This window comes from Saccopteryx bilineata, chromosome 1 (assembly GCF_036850765.1).
Source record: "Saccopteryx bilineata isolate mSacBil1 chromosome 1, mSacBil1_pri_phased_curated, whole genome shotgun sequence".
Classification (NCBI taxonomy): domain Eukaryota; kingdom Metazoa; phylum Chordata; class Mammalia; order Chiroptera; family Emballonuridae; genus Saccopteryx; species Saccopteryx bilineata.
The window spans coordinates 348,286,462-348,304,774 of record NC_089490.1 but is presented as its reverse complement, the minus strand read 5'-3'; the positions used below and the strand labels follow the sequence as shown (position 1 = coordinate 348,304,774).

Here is an 18,313-nt window from a genome sequence, read left to right as displayed (position 1 = left end):
GTTTGAAACCCCAAGGTTGCCGGCTTGAGTGTGGGCTCATCGGCTTGAACATGGGCTCACCAACCTGAGTGTGAGGTTGCTGGCTTGAGTGTGGAATCATAGTCATGACCCCATAGTCACTGCCTTGAGCCCAAAGGTCACTGGCTTGAAGCCCAAGATCGCTGGCTTGAGCAAGGGGTCACTCAGTCTGCTGTAGTCCCTGGTCCAGGCACATCTGAGAAAGCAATCAATGAACAACTAAAGTGCTGCAATGAAGAATTGATGCTTCTCATCTCTCTCCCTTCCTGCCTGTCTCTCACTAAAAAGAGTGAGAAGGATGCTTGAGGATGCTTAGGTGTTTAGCACACCCTGGAAGGGATGTGGGTTCACTTCTGTTCTATGTCAGGATAATATTCCGGGGAACATTCCCAGACCAGAGGGATGTCTCTGAAACAGACATGGCAGATGTACATTTGTTTTTTGGCCAGTGGGACCAGGAAAGTGGTCCAGGAACAAGATGCTCTTTGGCATTCACAGGGTTCTTGGCAAATCCAGCAGTAACAGAGTGAACACAGGGAGAGTCTAGGAAGAAACATACTGGTTGTGTCAAGTTGTAGGATTTTGGAACAAATGATAACTCTCTCCCTTAACTAAAATTTTTGTTAACTTGTTTGTATTTTGTCATGAAAAACAACTTCCTAATGAGAAAAATAAATGCAAAGACTCTGAGCAGCCAGATTTTGTCATAAGGCCATCCAGAGAGTTAGGCAGTTATTGGCCCCACGCCAAAAGCTGCGGCTGGGCTCCCTGGGCAGCGAGTGATTACAACCTGTTAGAAGAGGTTTTGCTTTGTCTCAGTGGCTCAGATTTTCTTTCCAGTTTTTGGCCATCCCAAGAAGTATGTTAGTAAGTCTTTACTCAAATACTGTAAACTTTCTGTGTGATGGTCTCACTCTGTATCTAGAAAATAAACTTATCTAGAACCTAAGAGTTGAATAAGTCCGTGATCATTTGATTTTACTCCTTTTAAAGCTGGGGACATGGCAGCTTGGAGGAAAAGATCAGCCATGGAGCGGTGGTAGGGCTGAAGCCAGATAACATTCCGTTACTTGTGTCTGTGGACACGGGCTGGGTTAGGGGGGTCAGAGAGAAGGCGGATCCAGGTGTGTGTCTGTAACTCTGACCTGACTGCATTAGTCAGTTCCTGTGATGGAGGCCAATAAGCAGCTCTGACACTGGGGTGGGGCAATTAGCTTAACTCTTCCTGGTCCCAGACTAAGCCTCTGATGCCAACAGCAGTCTCAAAGGTGAACAGCTCTCATTAGCAGGCAAAGGCAGAAGACAGAAATGGTATTTGATGTACACTGACAGCCCTTCTCATATTTATAGTAAAGCACTTTCACACACACTCCTTCTCTTGGATCTCATGACAACCCTATATTACAACTGTGAGGCTAGAAGAGTAGCAAGGACCCCAGTTCTGAAGGAGAGGGTGCCAAATGAGGAAAAGGTGATGAGCGATGTCTGTGGTGACCACCCTGTGCTGCTCATCATACGTGTCCTTGGACCCACAGTATTACCCTCACTGTCCAAAGAGTCTTAGCTTCCACAGCTGTTCAGTGCAAGCCAGAATTTCACTCAGACCTTCCGACTCCAAAGTCAACGTTGGTGGTTCCTGTGCTGTTGGTGGGAGTGTCAATGGATGCAATCATTTTGGAGGCCAATTTGGCAAAATCTAAAAAAAAAAAACAACCACATACTTTTTTGATGTTACATATTTAGAAATTTACCCAATATTTTTACTGAAACAAATTTACAAAAAATTAAGTACAAAGATGTTAATTTCAACTTTCTAATAGTAAACACACAGATACAACCTAAAAATTCATCATTAGGAATGTTTAAATTATGCCCAAACAATGGAATATAGTGTACTTTTTTAAAAAAAGATTTTATTTATTCATTTTAGAGAGGAGAGAGAGAAAGAGAGAGAGAGAGGGGAGAAGGAGCAGGAAGCATCAACTCCCATATGTGCCTTGGCCAGGCAAGCCCAGGGCCCCGAACCGATGACCTCAGCATTTGAGGGTGACACTTTATCCACTGCGCCACCACAGACCAGGCTAATGTAAACTTCAAAAAGTGGTAAACCTAAACATATTATATAATCCCACTTATATAAAAAGGCAATGTGTACATGTATGAGTTTTATGCTCAGAAAATATCTGGGGGAATGCATATAGCATGTGTGCAACTCTGGAAAGAGGAAAGCTGTTAGGCCTCCCTCAAAGCATGATGAGCCCTGGTCCTCAGTGTGGCCAGCTGGCAGCCAGAGGGACTCAGCTGTTATTTATTTATTTATAGCAAGATAGACAGACAGGAAGGGAGAGAGATGAGAAGCATCAACTTGTAGTTGCGGCACCTTAGTTATTCATTGATTGCTTTCTTGCATGTGCCTTGACAGGGGTGGGCAGCCTGCAGCTGAGCCAGTGACCTTCGGCTCATGCCAGCAACCTTGGGCTTCAAGCCAGCGACCATGAGGTCATGTCTATGATCCCATGCTCAAGCAGTGAGCCTGTGCTCAAGCCGGCAACCTCAGGGTTTTAAACCTTGGTCCTCAGTGTCCCAGGCCAATGCTCTATCCACTGCAACCTGGTCAGGCTTTTTTTTTTTTTTTTTTTTTGAGAGAAATGAGAAGCATCAACTTGTAGCTGCTTCACTTTAGTTGTTCATTGATTGCTTCTCATATATGCCTTTGCTACAGGGTTTAAGCTGAGCTAGTGACCCAGTAAGCAACCTTGAAATCATGCCAGTGATCCTGCACTCAAGCTGGCAACCTTGGGGTTTCGAACCAGGGACCTCAGCATTCTAGGTCAATGCTCTATCCACTGTGCCACTACAGGTCAGACGAGGGACTCAGCCTTTAACCAGAAATCCATCCTGGAAACAGTATAATGTCCTTTGCCTGCTTCATTACTCCTTTGGGTGGAGGTTGAAGAAAGTGTAGAGGAGTCCAGAATTCCCATTTCCTAGAAGCCAGCAGTTACATCTTGTGAGGGGACTTGAAAGACCTTCCTGTCATCCCTCTAGCTGCTGAATCAGCTCTCCATGCTGTCCTCCTTTCTCTTCCAGCACACATCACACAGTACTGTCATGTATGTATCTATTGCCCCAACCCTAACCCAAAAAGAACCTTGAAAACAAAGATCACAACTTACTTCTATCTCTAGTATCCAGTGTTAATCCTGGCAGGTGGATGACATCAGGACTGTTTGTCCTATGGATGGATTAATTTTATTACCCTTCTTTGTTTCTGTTGCATGGTTAAAAAGAGAGTATAGGAGTGTCTCTTTATGAGAAGCACTGTCTTTTTGGAAAAGTATGTTTACCCAAATCTTTTTATAAGTAAACTTAGAAAACTTAATTCCATTTTTTTTATTATTCAACATTTTATACATAATAAATACAAACTTTTTACAGCCACTGTAAAGAAAGCACATCTGCACAGAGGACTCCATCTGAGCCCGGCCTGCGCACTGTGAGGCTGGATGACATGTCCTGGAGGGAGGGTTTTTTTTTTAAAAAGGAGGCTTATTTTTACAACTTTGTTTCTTTTAAAATAAAATTAGAAGCTCTTCCAAAAAATATTTAAAATATAACAAAAATTTCAAACAATCCTCTGAGAATGTGGAAAACCCAGATGCAAGGACAATTTGGCTAGCTAAAGAGAATACAAGGCTGGGTGGCAAAAACTGCCTTATTTAAGCACTTTGAAGATTTTTAAGGTGCTTTGAAGATGTTCAACATGTAGGCAAAGTTTAAAATCTTAAAAAGCAACCCCAACCTTTTAATTAAATTTTTTAAACTTAAGAATAAGTTTGATAACACAAAAAGACCTCAAAAAGATCAACAGGTTAAGAAATGCAAAAACAACAACAACAAAAAAACAAACCAAAAAAGAAACCAAAAAACCCCAAATCACGGAGAAGATTCATCAATGGGTACTGTCACTGAAATGATCAAATGACTGAAAATTTCTTCAGCTATGACCTTAAAAAAATCCCATGGGGACATTTGGCAAGCATTTCAAGTTTTCAGAGTCTTAGGAAGATGGAGTTTTCAAAGGATAATACATCTTTTAGATTAAATTCTGCAAATTTGATTTCTTTTAAAAGAATGCAACTGGCAAATATCCCTTAGTCTCCAGGTAACACACTCTATGTTCCACGGAGGTGAAGAGCCAACAGCGCCTAGTTGGGGACACCTGCTGCTGTGGGCTGGCTTGCCTGTGGAGAAAGTGACCCGTGACGTGGAGCACTTGTGGAGAAAGTGACCCCTGTGATGTGAAGCACTTGTCTTTTCCTCGTCAATTTGCAGGCAGGCAGGGTATGCAATCCTTTAGTCCTTTTTCACAGGAAGCTGGTTTCCTCCACGAAAAACAGATTCTTCCTCCCAAGGAAATGTCAGGTGAGTGGGACCTGAGAAACTGTGTTTTCTGTCAGGGGTGACCACTGGTCTGGACGAGTCACAACCTGACTGGCTTGGAAATAAAATGATGCGAGAGGCTCTCCAGTAGAGAAGCTCAACAAGGCAAGTATGTGTCCCCAGTTTATCTAGACATTCAGATTCTAAGGATACTCATCAGAAGAGTATATGCTGTAGAAATTAAGATGAAAATACTCAAATACAAAGAGAACATTGGACTGGCTCCTTTCAGATCTGGAAGCTCCATTTCTGCTTTAGCCTCAGCCTCCTTTCTATCAGTCTATGTGATGGACAAGAATCGGCCACTAGGTCAGCCCCTCCAAATTAGCTCCACTAATACTAAATGAATGGCATAAATATTAATACAAAAGACACTGTTATTCTAGTAGATCTGTTAGTTGTGAAAGAGATGTGCATTAATGCAATTGGTGCTAAACTCAGGGTAGTCTACTTGTTTCCAATAAAGTTCCACTCTGTCAGTCTGGGGACTAACTGCAGGGAGGAGCCAGCCTCCCTGAAACCCCTCCTTCTGCTTCTTTATGCAGCCAACATGATCTGATTAAACTTAATCAGACGAGCGAAAGCCACTTGAAGATGAGAATCTCTGCCACATCCTGTGGCCACAGTAATATACTGTACGAGGGCACATGATCAGTATCTCTGTGACTATGCCCTGAACGAGGCCTGGTCTTGAGACTCATATAAAAATGGACCACTGTTAGGCACAAGGGCTCTCCCTCTCTGTTTTGAGGGCCCGCTAGGATTTGTGCTATGGTAGGAGAGATGACATAGAAAATGACAACAAAAAAAAGGCACAAAATATTAAGAATGTGGGAGGAGTCCACCAGGCCACCCAGTCACAGATAATCCTCCTGGTTTTTGCTCTGTTCAAGAGTCATCATCATCATGCAAAGGTGCCTAAAAAAACAAGATCGGCCAAACTCCAAGCCTGGCCTTGATTGTAGCAGTAACAGATGGGCAAAGCCATCATCACACCAGTGTGATTTCCACGTCCTCGATCTTCTCTGCAGGCTTTCGGTGGTTCTGTGTAGGTGGAGGGGGAGCTGCCCGGACCTGAGCAGGAAACAATGACATAAACTCTCAGTCAGCTTCTGGATTCAGTGCCCAAATGAAACATTTAAACCCCAACCAGTCATTTATCCAAGGACATGGGCCCCCAGGGGTCTTAGGAATACACTGAGTATGTGCTTTCAACTTATTTTCACTCTTTCCCACACTGAGAGGGAGTGACTGTTCTAGATGAGCTGTGAGACTCATGAATCAGGTTCTTGCCTAGGCTGAAAGCCTTGTCTACGGCACAGGCCTGGAGCTGGAAGTAAAAGAGCAATGCTTGGAGAACTGAAAATGCTGGAGCATGTCTTAAAAGGAAAGTTGCAAGAGAGAACACTAGAGGAGGGGTAGGGTGGGGTTCAGTCATGGAAGTTGAACTTGATTCTGTAGGCAAAGAGGAATCCTTGGCGGATTTTAAACAGCATTATCAGATGTGTGCAAAGATGAATTAGGTAATAGTTTGGAGAAAAGAGCAGAGGTAGGCAAAGGTACAGATAAAAAGACAATTTAGTAGACTTCTGTAGTCACCTAGATGAGAGCTGCTGTTAGGCTGGGGATAAAGATGTGGAAAGAGGAGAGCTATCTCTGAGGGAAGTGGGCAGGATTTAGTGATGGGAATTTGTCGGAGACCAGAACACTGGTTGGGAGGATAATTACCTCAACTTTGTTGAGTTCTGAGGTTTGGTACATATACATTGAGATTTCCACAAGTCCAACGCTCAGGGAAGTGATTGGATTGACATGTATAATTCTGGGAGTTGTCAGTAAACAGACTGTTGTCAAACTGCGGCAGTAGGTGAGATTACATAAGGAGAGTAAGATTAATGATTTCAAGCAAGCAGACCATGGACAGAATCCTAAGAAGCAACAGCAGAGATGGACAGAGGCAGAGAAGCCTGCGAAGGTTAATGAAAAGGAAGGGCCAGAGAGGTAGTGAACCAGGAAAGGGTGGTCTACATACCAGCCCAATTCTCTCCAGTGCCACTTCCCACCAGTCCACACGCTGCCAGCCCCTCCTGCTTGGACCACTGCTCCATTTTGCCTGCTACCTGCCATTCATTCCCCACTTGGCTGCCATAGTGATAATTTAAAAATGCAAAACCAGGCCTAACCTGTGGTGGTGCAGTGGATAAAGCATCGACCTGGAAATGCTGAGGTCGCCAGTTCGAAACCCTGGGCTTGCCTGGTCAAGGCACATATGGGAGTTGATGTTTCCAGCTCCTCCCCACCTTCTCTCTCTGTCTCTCTTTCCTCTCTCTCTCTCCTTCTCTGTCTCTCTCCCTCTCTGTCTCTCTCTCTCCCTTTCTCTCTCCTCTGTAAAATGAATAAATAAAATTTAAAAAAAATTAAAAATGCAAAACCAGTCATATCACTGTCCAGCTTACAACCTTACACTGGCTTCCTATCCCCTTTAGGTTAAAGAACCAAGTCTTAACAAGGCACTCAATACACATCTGCTGAATGACAAAGTCCAAGGAAGTGAGTGGTTCAAGGAATACTGTCAAATGCTGATAAGGGGGGTCCAGGAAAGTAAAATTTCAAAGCATGCACTGAATTAGCATGTGGAAGTTATGACCTGGGAAGAGCTGTGTCACAGTGAGGTGATGGGGGCTACTGAGGGCAGGCAGGGAGTAAGGAGTAGGCAGAGGTGATTATTTAAGAGTAGGTTCTCCTTTAGAACTGAAGCTCTCAAACCTCAAAAGGGTATGAAATATATCTTACTTCATCTCAGTGTCCCTTAAGGAGGTAAGTTAGGCCTGGAAAATAGGTTCTCAATAAATAATGAAAAAAAAAAGTGCTTCTGTTTTACAATTAGACCAGTTTGATGCTCACAGAACTTCTTATAATTTAAATACACTTTCATAGCTATCATCTTGACTCTCACCATGACTCAGAATAAAGTGCCAATGTAGTAGGATTGGATCTTCCAAAATGTGACTTTTTTTTTTTTTAAAGAGACGGGGACAGAGACGAGGAGAGAGTTGAGAAGCATCAATTCTTTATTGTGGTGCCTTAGTTGTTCATTGATTGCTTTCTCATATGTGCCTTGACGGGGGGGGGGGGGGGGGGGGCTCCAGCAGAGCAAGTGACTCCTTCCTCAAGCCAGCGACCTTGGGCTTAGGCCAGCGACCATGCAGTCATGCCTATGCTCCCATGCTCAAGCCAGGGACCCCGCGCTGTAGTTGGTGAGCCTGCGCTCAAGCCGGATGAGCCCGTGCTCAAGCTGGCAACCTCAGGGTTTCAAATCTGGGTCCTCAGCATTCCAGGCCGATGTTCTATCCACTGTGCCACTGCCTGGTCAGGCAAGATGTGTTGATTTTTATATTCTTCCTCTTCAAGAGCACTTTTGACCTTCCCAAACCCATCTCACCCTTGGGTGGGGGATTTAGTAACAATCCAGGGGCCACATGGAAACACTGATTTTTTAATTTTCAATTTGAAAGAACTACGTACTCTCTACCCCTGCCAGATAAGAGACTTACAGGTCGCAGTTTGCCATATGAGGTCTCAGGAGTATGTCTCAGAGCCTGAGTGAATCCTGGCGATTCGGCATGGGAGCTATTTTCTAAGGGAAGAAACCAGAGAAGCTCATTTTATTTGTGTTGTTGAGCAATGAAAAGGCTAATACGATGTTTGCCCTTCAGGCTGAACAAGTGGATTTCTGAATGAAAATCCATTTTGATCCACGTCCAGAACTCTTACCATTTGCTGAGGGAGAGTGGGGAAAGTACTGGGAGTTCCTCTTCTCTGGGCTGGGGTAGGGGCTGCTGGGAGGCTGGTCGTACAGCGGCAGTGGGGGCAGCGAGCCGGGCGGCTTCAGGGAGGGAGAGATCTGCTGGAAAGGGAAGAGAGATTACAAAGTGCTCACCTCAGGAAGACAGACTTGCTGGCTTCAAAAGCTTTGCCAACTTCAGACAAGTAACTTTTTTCTGGAGCTAAGTTATGACTGTTGACATTCTTTTTGGCCAGACTTGTAAGACGCACATGAGCTTAGATAAGTGATTTTCAACTGGTGTACTGCAAAAAATTTTAAATTTATTTTATTTTATTTATTCATTTTTAGAGAGGAGAGAGAGAGGGAGAGAGAGAGAGACAGAGGAGAGAGAGACAGAGAGAGAGAAGGGGGAGGAGCTGGAAGCATCAACTCCCATATGTGCCTTGACCAGGCAAGCCCAGGGTTTCGAACCGGCGACCTCAGCATTTCCAGGTCGACGCTTTATCCACTGCGCCACCACAGGTCAGGCTGCTGCAAAAAATTTTAAAACATGCACTAATTGACTATTTAGTCAGAGGTACTGACCTCTTTTCCTTCAGATTGTCAAATAAAAAAATGACAACAGCCAACAAAACAATAGCCATCTAGTGTGAATAAATCAAAACTATACCTACTTTTTTTGTCAGATTGACAAAAAATATATTTTTGGTGTGCTACAGAATTTTAGGAATTAGTTTATGTGTGCCATGAGATGAAAAAGATAAAAAAATGCTGCCCTAGACCAACCACCCTAACCCTCAATTAAAATTTTCCTCTCCTCCCAAGAAGACATACAAATAGCCAACAGATAGATATATGAAAAGATGCTTATCTTTACTAGCCATTCAAGAAATGCAAATCAAACCTACAATAAGATACCACCTCACACCTGTTAGATTGGCTATTTTCAGTGAGACAGGTAATAACAAGTGTGGGAGAGGCTGTGGAGAAAAAGGAACACTTACTCACTGCTGGTGGGAATGCAAATTAGTACAACCACTATAGAAGAAAGTATGGTGGTTCCTCGAAAAATTAAGACTAAGATTACCATATGATCCAGCAATCCCTCTACTGGGTATATACCCAAAAAAACTCAAAAACAGGCCCTGGCCGGTTGGCTCAGTGGTAGAACGTCGGCCTGGCATGTAGGAGTCCCAGGTTCGATCCCCTGGCCAGGGCACACAGGAGAAGCGCCCATCTGCTTCTACCCCCCTCCCCCCCTCCTTCCTCTCTGTCTCTCTCTTCCCCTCCCGCAGCCGAGGCTCCATTGGAGCAAAGTTGGCCCAGGTGCTGAGGATGGCTCTGAGGCCTCTGCCTCAGGCACTAGAATGGCTCTGGTTGCAACAGAGTGACGCCCCAGATGGGTAGAGCATCGCCCCCTGGTGAGTGTGTTGGGTGGATCCTGGTTGGGCGCATGCGGGAGTCTGTCTGACTGCCTACCTGTTTCCAACTTCAGAAAAATACAAAAAAAACAAACAAAAAACCAAAAAAACTCAAAAACATTGGTACGTAAAGACACAAGTACCCCATGTTCATCACAGCATTATTCATAGTGGCCAAAACATGGAAACGACCAAACAGTCCCTTAACAGAGGATTGGATAAAGAAGATGTGGTACATATATACAATGGAATACTACTCACCCATAAAAAAGATGACACATTGCCATTTATGACAATATGGATGGACCTTGAGAACGTTACACTAAATGAAGTAAAACAGAAAAAGCTAAGAACTATATATGATTTCACACATAGGTGGGATATAAAACTGAGATTCATGGACATAGATAAAAGTGAAGTAGTTACCAGGGGGAGGGAATGGGGGAAAAATGGAATAAAAAGGGACAAATATATGGTGATGGAAAATGATTTGACTTTTTGAGCACACAACACAATCAACAGTTCAAATGCTATAGAAATGTTTACTTGGAACCTATGTGCTCTTATTGATCAATGTCATCCCATTAAATTTAATTTTCTAAATAAAATAAAAAATGAAGAGTATCTGATATAAAAAAATAATTTTTTCCTCTCACAGATTTCATTATACCACTAATTAAAGTTAATCTTAAACAGTTATCAAGTCAAACTATTCTCTAGCATTCTATTAAAAACATACCAAGTTAATCAATTCAGTAAATTCAGTGAAGAACAAAAATGAGGACAGGCTGTATGTTTTTGTGAAAAATAAAATAACTGGCAGAGTTTCTGACCTCTCCAAGTTTTGTAAACGTCAGACTAAGTGGGCCCTGGCCAGCTGGCTCAGTGGTAGAGCATTGGCCCGGCATGTCAATGTCCCAGGTTCAGTTTCTAGTCAGGGCACAAAGGAGAGGCACCCACCTGCTTCTCCACCCCTCCCCCTTTCCCTTCTCTTTCTCTCTCTTGCTCTTCCCCTCCCACAGCCAAGGTTCGACTGGATCGAGTTGGTCCTGGGCACTGAGGATGGATGCCTCCATGGCCTCTGCCTCAGGCGCTAAGAGCTTGGTTGCTGAGCAACAGAGCAATGCCCCAGATGGGCAGAGCATCGTCCCCTAGTGGGTTGCCGGGTCGGGGCGCATGCAGAAGTGTGTCTCTGCCTCCCCCCCTCTCACTGAATAAAAGAACAGCAACAACAAAAAACAGTTGAGATAAGTGGTCATGATACCACACAAACAAGACATGTTCCTGTGGCCCCAGACCTGCTGTGACAGATTCAAATTAGGGGTTTCCTGTAAAGGCAAGTTTTGCTATGTTGAGCTGAGCAGAGGGCCACATGAACATAATGGGGCTCTGGCAGGCTCATTAATTCTCTGAAATGGACCAGCATAACGTGGGCTGGGCAGGAAGCTCTGTCAGTGAGGGAGAAAAAGTGCAAGCTAATATTTTTTACTACATAAACTAACGAGAGACAATATATTCCCTCTCTGGTTTGTTTCTGTTTCTCCACCAAACCTTTCTTTTATGTATCACATACAATTTAGCATTTTAGTTAGCAGATTCCAGGAACAGAAAGTGGGAGAGGAGAGGTAACACAGTCATTATGCAAGGGCCTGACTGATGAGCCCCCACTTTCCTAAATTCAGTTCTGCACCAAGGTGGCAGCTGGGTACTGCAATGGCGAGGGTGGTACTGCGATGGCTGGGTACAGCTGGCTCAGTGGTAGAGCACTGGCCTCTCAGCAGGCTGGGACTGCAGCCTACTTCTGCGTGTGTCAACAGACCCCGCGGGAGTCATTTTCTCTAAATATCCTAACTCAGCCTTCTCCCTTCTCATGTACCTGAATTTCTCGCACCCACGGAGTGTCACCGTTTTCTGAGGCTGAGAGTTCTTCCACTAGCACCGACGGGAAAACTCCAATCCGCCCATTGAATTCCCCTTCCCAGAAGCCATCGTCATCCTGGTTCTCTTTGTTCAAGATTCGAATGATTGCTCCCTCAGGAAAAGATAATTCATCACCCGTCTGACCCTCGTAGTCATAAAGTGCTTTCACGAAACACACTAGGTAGCAAGAGAGAGAAAAACGCAGTAAGAACAATGACAGCCTGGTTACTTTTGCCACCAACCCTCTGCTCGTGTGACAACTAAAAGAGCACTGTACAGAGTATGGGTAGAGCTGTAATTTTTTTTACTCACTGAAGATCAACTTTGGGGTTCTGGTAAAGGATAAATGTGAGCAAATAGAGGAAAGCGTGTAATAGAATAGAAATAGAGTTGTGCTTTTTAACCTACTGAAGGCTGATCTCAGACAATACAGGTCAGGCCGAATGTGACCAAATAAAGAGGGCCTTGTCTCAGTCTTTACCACTGGCATCTCCGTTGAGGCTGCCTGAAACGAGTTCGGCCTCCGTGGAATTGCTGGATGTGTGTGACCGACTGTCCAAAGCAGCCAAGGACTGCAGCATGCTCAGGAGACTGTTCGAGGTGGGAAACTGGAGGTACTTTTCTGGCACATACCCCACTTGACCAACTTTATTTCGAGCCTGGGTAAAAGACATGCAACAAAACAGGTTTGCACACAATCCGGACAGGGCATAGCAAGAACCAAAACACACTCCTAAAAATGTCACAAGAAGGGTGATATGAGCAAAGGAATATACCTTTACCCAGTCTTCCATATCTCCATCTTCAATCACTTCTAACACCTCATGTTCCTCAATGGTCAACTCATCTGGTTGAGAAGCCTGCAATGGAGGATGGTCATGGACAAAATTAAAAAGGTTAGATAAAGAGCAGATGTGAGCTGGTCATAACAAAAACTGGGGATCAAAATAGTGAAAATGATTCTGAAAACATATCGAACATAAAAATTTAAGTGTTGTAAAACTATCAAATGAGGTGAAGTTTTACTTTAAAAAATTAAACAAAATGAAGCCACAACCAAAACTGGAGAAACAAAATTCTGAAAAGGCACTTGGGCCCAGCGAGCACTGCAGTCTGCCGGAAGGAGAAAAGCCAGGCGCCTGCTCCAGTTCTGTATCTACGGGTGAGACATTCAACTTCGCGATGCCTCCCTTTCTTCAAAATAACAGTCTGGCCATTCTCAGGAGGACCAGGGAGTCAGTGTGGGATGAATAAGCACAGCGCCATGATGAGTGGGGAAGCCCAGGCAAAGGCGAAAGCACTGAATCAGACCTGCACCAGAGGACAACCACGGTGCGCGCGGTGAAATGCGAGGAACATGTAGATGGATTGGATGACAGCTCGAGCAGTGCCTAGAACGCATCTGGAATCACTGGACAACAGTGGCTGAGAGAAGAAAGTTGTAGGAAACTAAGTGATTGAGACTTGTCAAAATTTGGATTTTTTTATGCTCCAACTTAGGAGACTGGGCGGTCCACTCAGGTGCTTCTGCACAAGCTGCTAACTGTGCCTGTTTTATTGTCCCTGGCACAGGGGTTCACCCAGGTATGGCACTTGAGGCTGCAGAATCTGAGGGCAAACCCTCAGCGGCTCTGCAAATGGCTTGGAGAGAGACTTTGTGATTTTGTTTCCTAAAGAGATTGTTTGTCACCTGTACACAGTGAGGGGCCAGCTGGCCTCTTCAGGCTCTCTAGTAAACAGTTTTGTTTTTATTTTTTAATTGAAGGAAGGGGGAGAGAGAGAAAGGGAGAGAGAAAGGGGAGGGGAGGAGAAGCAGATGGTTGCTTCTCCTGTGTGCCCTGACTGGGAATCGAACCCGGGACTACCACACGTTAGGCCGATGCTTGACCACTGAGCCAACCGGCCAGGGCTTCCAGTGAACAGTCTTAAAAACTTCCTTCAAGTCCCAAGATAGTTAAAACTATCACCTGAGACCATGTACTTTTTCAGATCTCATAGTCTTACAGTGTAAAAGCTCTCCAAGTCACACAAGCAAAAGCAAGGCAAGGAAACGGGTCACTTTCGTATTTTGCATTTCATGTGCATTATAGCATTTCATCAAATCCAGATTCTGGACATTGCTTGAGACAGAAAAGTCATACTGAAAATGGCTGACCAAAGAGATATTTACTCCAGGACGAAAATGTTAAGTAAATTACCTCTGATCTCAAAACATAAGGGGAAAAAGCTCATTAGTTCTTGATAGCTTTTCCAATGGAATTTCTCTGCTAATCTGAAACTGCACTATGTCTTCAGTATACCAGCAAGAGGCACATATGTATAACCAAGTTATTTTTCCTCATTCCATGGCAAGATTTAAAAAGTATCAACACAACCAGACTTTCTTCTTTTTTCTTTCTTTTTGGTGTGAGAGCACAGCAGTAGGGATAAGAACACCTTTGAATATATTGCTGTCCTTGTGAGAAAGTCATGGAGGTTCATGCAAATTGTCCAACATTGTTATATAAGCAGATACCATCCTTTTTTTTTTTTTTAAAAAAAAGGGAAAAATAGGTACAGATAGACAGGAAGGGACAGAGATAAGAAGCATCAATTCTCCACTATGGCACCTTAGTTGCTCATTGACTGCTTTCTCATATGTTCCTTGACCAGGGGGCTCCAGCAGAGCCAGTGACCCCTTGCTCAAGCCAGCGACCTTGGGCTCAAGCCAGCAACCATGGGGTCATGTCTATGATCCCATACTCAAGTCAGTGACACCGTGCTCAAGCTAGCGACCTCGGGGTTTTGAACCTGGGTCCTCTGTGTCCTAGGCTGGCACTCTATCCACTGTGTCACCGCCTGGTCAGGCAGCAGATACTATCTTGATCATACCATCCCCAAACAGTGACCAATCCTTCCACTTGACAAGGTCAGGTTCTTTGCACAGCATCCCAGACTATACAGAGTCTGGCCCATTGGTCTCTTCATGCTCTGGCCCTCGCATACTTTTCCCATTTCTCTGAACACTCCATGTCTTCCTTGCCTCTGTGCTTTTACTAGGCTGCTCCTTCCTCCCCCTCTGGTGAAGGAATTTAGACTACTGTAAGTTCAAGTCCAATTTAAGTCTGTTTCTATGGGAAAGTGACCATGAGATCTCTTTGAACCTGTTTTCTTTTTACTCTTATTAGAGCATGAGGCTCCATGAGGGCAGATTTAAAATAAAAATAAAAATGTATTTATTGACTTTAGAGAAAGAGGAAGGGGAATAGAGAGGGAGGGAGAAATATTGATTTGTTGTTCCACTTAGTCATGCATTCACTGGTTGATTCTTCTATGTGCCCTGACCAGGGATTGAACCTGAAACCTTGGGGTACTGGGACAATGCTCCAACTGAGTATCCTGCCAGGGCCAGAGGGCAGACATTTTTGTGTTGATCAATGCTCTAGTCTCAAGCCTATTTCTCCAGGTACATGGACGGTGCTTAAGTTATATTCGTTAACTTAGTAAGTTGGTTGATAATATCTTCCTTATAGGAGTTGAAGGGATTAGAAAAAAATTTATTTTAAACTTAAAAAAAAAGATTTTATTTATTTTAGAAAGGAGAGAGAGAGAGACAGAGAGACAGACAGACGGACAGACAGAAAGAGAAAAGGGGGGATGAGCAGAAAACATTAATCAACTCTTATATGTGCCTTGACCAGGCAAGCCCCAGGTTTCAAACCTGCGACATCAGCACTCCAAGTGGACGCTTTATCCACTGTGCCACTATAGGCCTAGTGAAAAATATTTATTTATGGTACCAAGGACACAGTACTTCATAAACGGTAGCTATGGTTATCACTCATGATTTGAGGCCCGGTTCATGTTTCCCCAGACTACCCACAGGGAGCTGGTTGCTTCTTCCTCCTTTTGTTCTTTTAAGGCTTTGCACATCCCTCTAACACTGACTACCCAGCACTCCACTTAGTTGCTTGCCCTTGTGGGCTTCCTGCTAGAGTGACTTACTTAAGGCAGGAAATGTAACTCTCCTCACCCTAACTGAAGTCAGCAAGTGGGCAGTAAATGGTTATTAAACAGAGACACGGTCTGCACTGCCTCCTCCAGTCTTTCTGTCCAGCGACAGCCAGACCTCCAGAGGCAGCCATGACCTCGATTATCCTCGCTCTCTCTTTCAATTTCCTGTTTTCTTTTAAAACAATATGCTTTTCCCCTGAAAATAAAATGAATGTATTTCATTGTAGAGAAGCTGGAAATAGGCATAATTGAGCCTTTAAGGTACATATAATTTGGTAATCTTACTTCTTTTGACATAACATAGCATTTCTTCTTCCATAAAAACCTCTCAGAAGTGGAACAACAAATGAATGCTTTCCTCTCTTTCTCTCTCTCCCTCCCCCCTTCTTCTCTCCATCTCTCTAAAACCACTGTCTCTCTCCCTTCCTCTCTCTCTAAAAATCAATTAAAAAAAAGAATGTGAAAGCAGGGCTGGGGTGAATGAGGTTAAGAACTATTATACTAAATCAGGTCTGGAAACTCTGGCATCTATTTACCCAGATCCCTGCTTAGCACGGAAACAAGAAGAGTGGCTATATTGATTAGGAAAGATAAGGATGAACAAAACTGCTTTGGACTCAATTTGAGAATCAGTCTAATGCACTGTTTTATGCTAAGCAGGCAACTGAAAACAAGGATAAGATTAAAAAAAAAAAGATTTTACTTATTTTAGAGAGAGAAGAGAGAGAAATGGGAGGAGGAGCGGGAAGCATCAACTCATAGTAGTTGTTTCTTGTATGTGCCTTGACCAGGCAAGCCCATGGTTTTGAACCAGCAACCTCAGCATTCCAGGTTAATGCTTTATCCACTGTGCCACCACACGTCAGGCAGTGTAAGAGTTCTATGTACTAAAAATTTATTAGATGCCAGGCACGGCGCTAAGTGCTTTGCTGTAAAAGTGCTATCTCATTTAATCTCAAACTAGTCTTATAATATCAGCCCCATAATATAGATAAGAAAACTGAGGCTCACAGAGACTAAGGGACTAGTGTGGTCATATAGCTCCTTAGGTGGCTGAGATAGGATTTGAACCAAGGCAGTCTGATGTCACAGCCTAGACTCTTCACCATCATGTTAGGTTGCCTCTAATATTAACTGAACACCAATTTTATGTTAAGCAGTGTATAAGAGGCTGGGTAGATACAGTTATGCGTATCTTTAGAGTTGTTACATTTAATAGAAGCAAAATGTTAAAGAAATACAAACCTTGTAGGAATAAACAACTTTGCAAGTGAGTGGATAATTTCTTAAGGTGCCAGAAGGACTGGAACTACTGTCATCAAAAACATCCATGTTGTCTTCAAACTCTTCTCCTTCTTCTTTCTCGGTATCTGCATTAAGCTAGGAAAAATTAGAAGCCATTGGCTAGCTTGTTTACTTCAAGAAAATGGTTGAAAGCAAGAGACACACTTAAAACCTGATTATTTCAAAATATTAACTTATTCAACTGCATATAAAAGTAAGTATCTGTTCTTACTTGCATATTTCATGTTATGAAAGAATAGGATATTTTTCTTTTCAAAAACCAAAAGTAAATATGTATTTACCAGTATTCCTTCACTTTTCACTGTTAAATACTGACTCATAAAGACCTCTTACTGTTTTAAACTGATCATATTGGGAAACATTAAAAAGATTTCTAAATGCTATTAAGGATGCAGAGAAACAGGCTTTCATCTATGGCTGATAAAAATGTAAGTTGATATATCCTTAAAACAACAACAACACCTGCCTACTGAAATAAAAAAACTGAATATACCACTTAATCTAACAATTTCACTTCTGTAAATCCATTATAGAGAAACAAAAGCACCAGGATATTTACTGCAACATTGCATGTAGTGGCAAAAGCCTGAACACAATCAGGAGAGGAATGTTTGAATAAACTATGATGTGTCCACATTATAGATCAATAACATCCATTAAAACTGAGTTAGGGAATTTAAAGCCCAGAAACAAACCCTTGTATAAATGATTTTCTTTCTTTCTTTATTTAGCAAGAGAGAAAGAGAGAGAGACAGACAGGAAGAGAAAGAGATGAGAAGCATCAACTCATCACTGTGGCACTTTAGCTATTCATTGACTGCTTTCTCATACATGCCTTGACCAGGGGGCTCCAGCTGAGCCAAAGACCCCTTGCTCAATCCAGCGACCTTTGGGCTCAAGCTAGTGACTATAGGGTCATGTTCATGATCCCACGCTCAAGCTGACAACTCTGCGCTCAAGCCGGTGATCTCGAGGTTTTGAAGCTGGGTCCTCAGCATCCCAGGTTGAAGCTCTATCCACTGTGCCACTGCCTGTTCAGGTGATTAAATGATTTTCAATAGGGGTCCCAATACTATTCAATGAGGAAAAGACAGTCTTTTCAACAAATGGTACTGGGAAAACTATATAGGTATCTACATGTAAAAGGTGAAGTTAGACTCTCACCTTACAAAAAATGAACTCAAATGAATCAAAGACTGAAATATAAAAGCTAAAACTATAAAGCTCCTACAAGAAAACATAGGGAAAAGCTTCATGACATTGGATTTGGCAACGATTTCAAGAAACCAAAGAAAAAAAAAGGACATATTGGACTTGATTAAATAAAAAACTTTTGTGTATCAAAGGACAACGGAGTAAAAGGGAACCAACAGAATGGGACAAAATATTTGCAAATCATATATCTGATAAGTGATTAATATCCAGA

At 43.1% G+C, this 18,313-nt stretch overlaps 1 protein-coding gene across 2 annotated transcripts in view; it reads right to left on the bottom strand.

The window, feature by feature from the left end:
* Window positions 1-3,396: 3,396 nt before the first annotated feature.
* The window catches only part of FCHSD2 (FCH and double SH3 domains 2), a 278,607-nt gene continuing 263,690 nt past the window's right edge, over window positions 3,397-18,313 (bottom strand). Inside the window, exons 14-20 of one of the 2 annotated variants that reach the window (XM_066250498.1) lie at window positions 16,828-16,962; window positions 12,366-12,449; window positions 12,071-12,248; window positions 11,546-11,766; window positions 8,236-8,368; window positions 8,016-8,098; window positions 3,397-5,535 (exon numbers count right to left, since the gene is read on the bottom strand). In XM_066250498.1, coding sequence (XP_066106595.1) covers window positions 5,452-5,535; window positions 8,016-8,098; window positions 8,236-8,368; window positions 11,546-11,766; window positions 12,071-12,248; window positions 12,366-12,449; window positions 16,828-16,962 — 918 coding nt within the window. In that variant the 3' untranslated portion in view covers window positions 3,397-5,451. The remainder of the gene's footprint in view (window positions 5,536-8,015; window positions 8,099-8,235; window positions 8,369-11,545; window positions 11,767-12,070; window positions 12,249-12,365; window positions 12,450-16,827; window positions 16,963-18,313) is intronic. The other variant, XM_066250500.1, reaches the window with a different exon arrangement.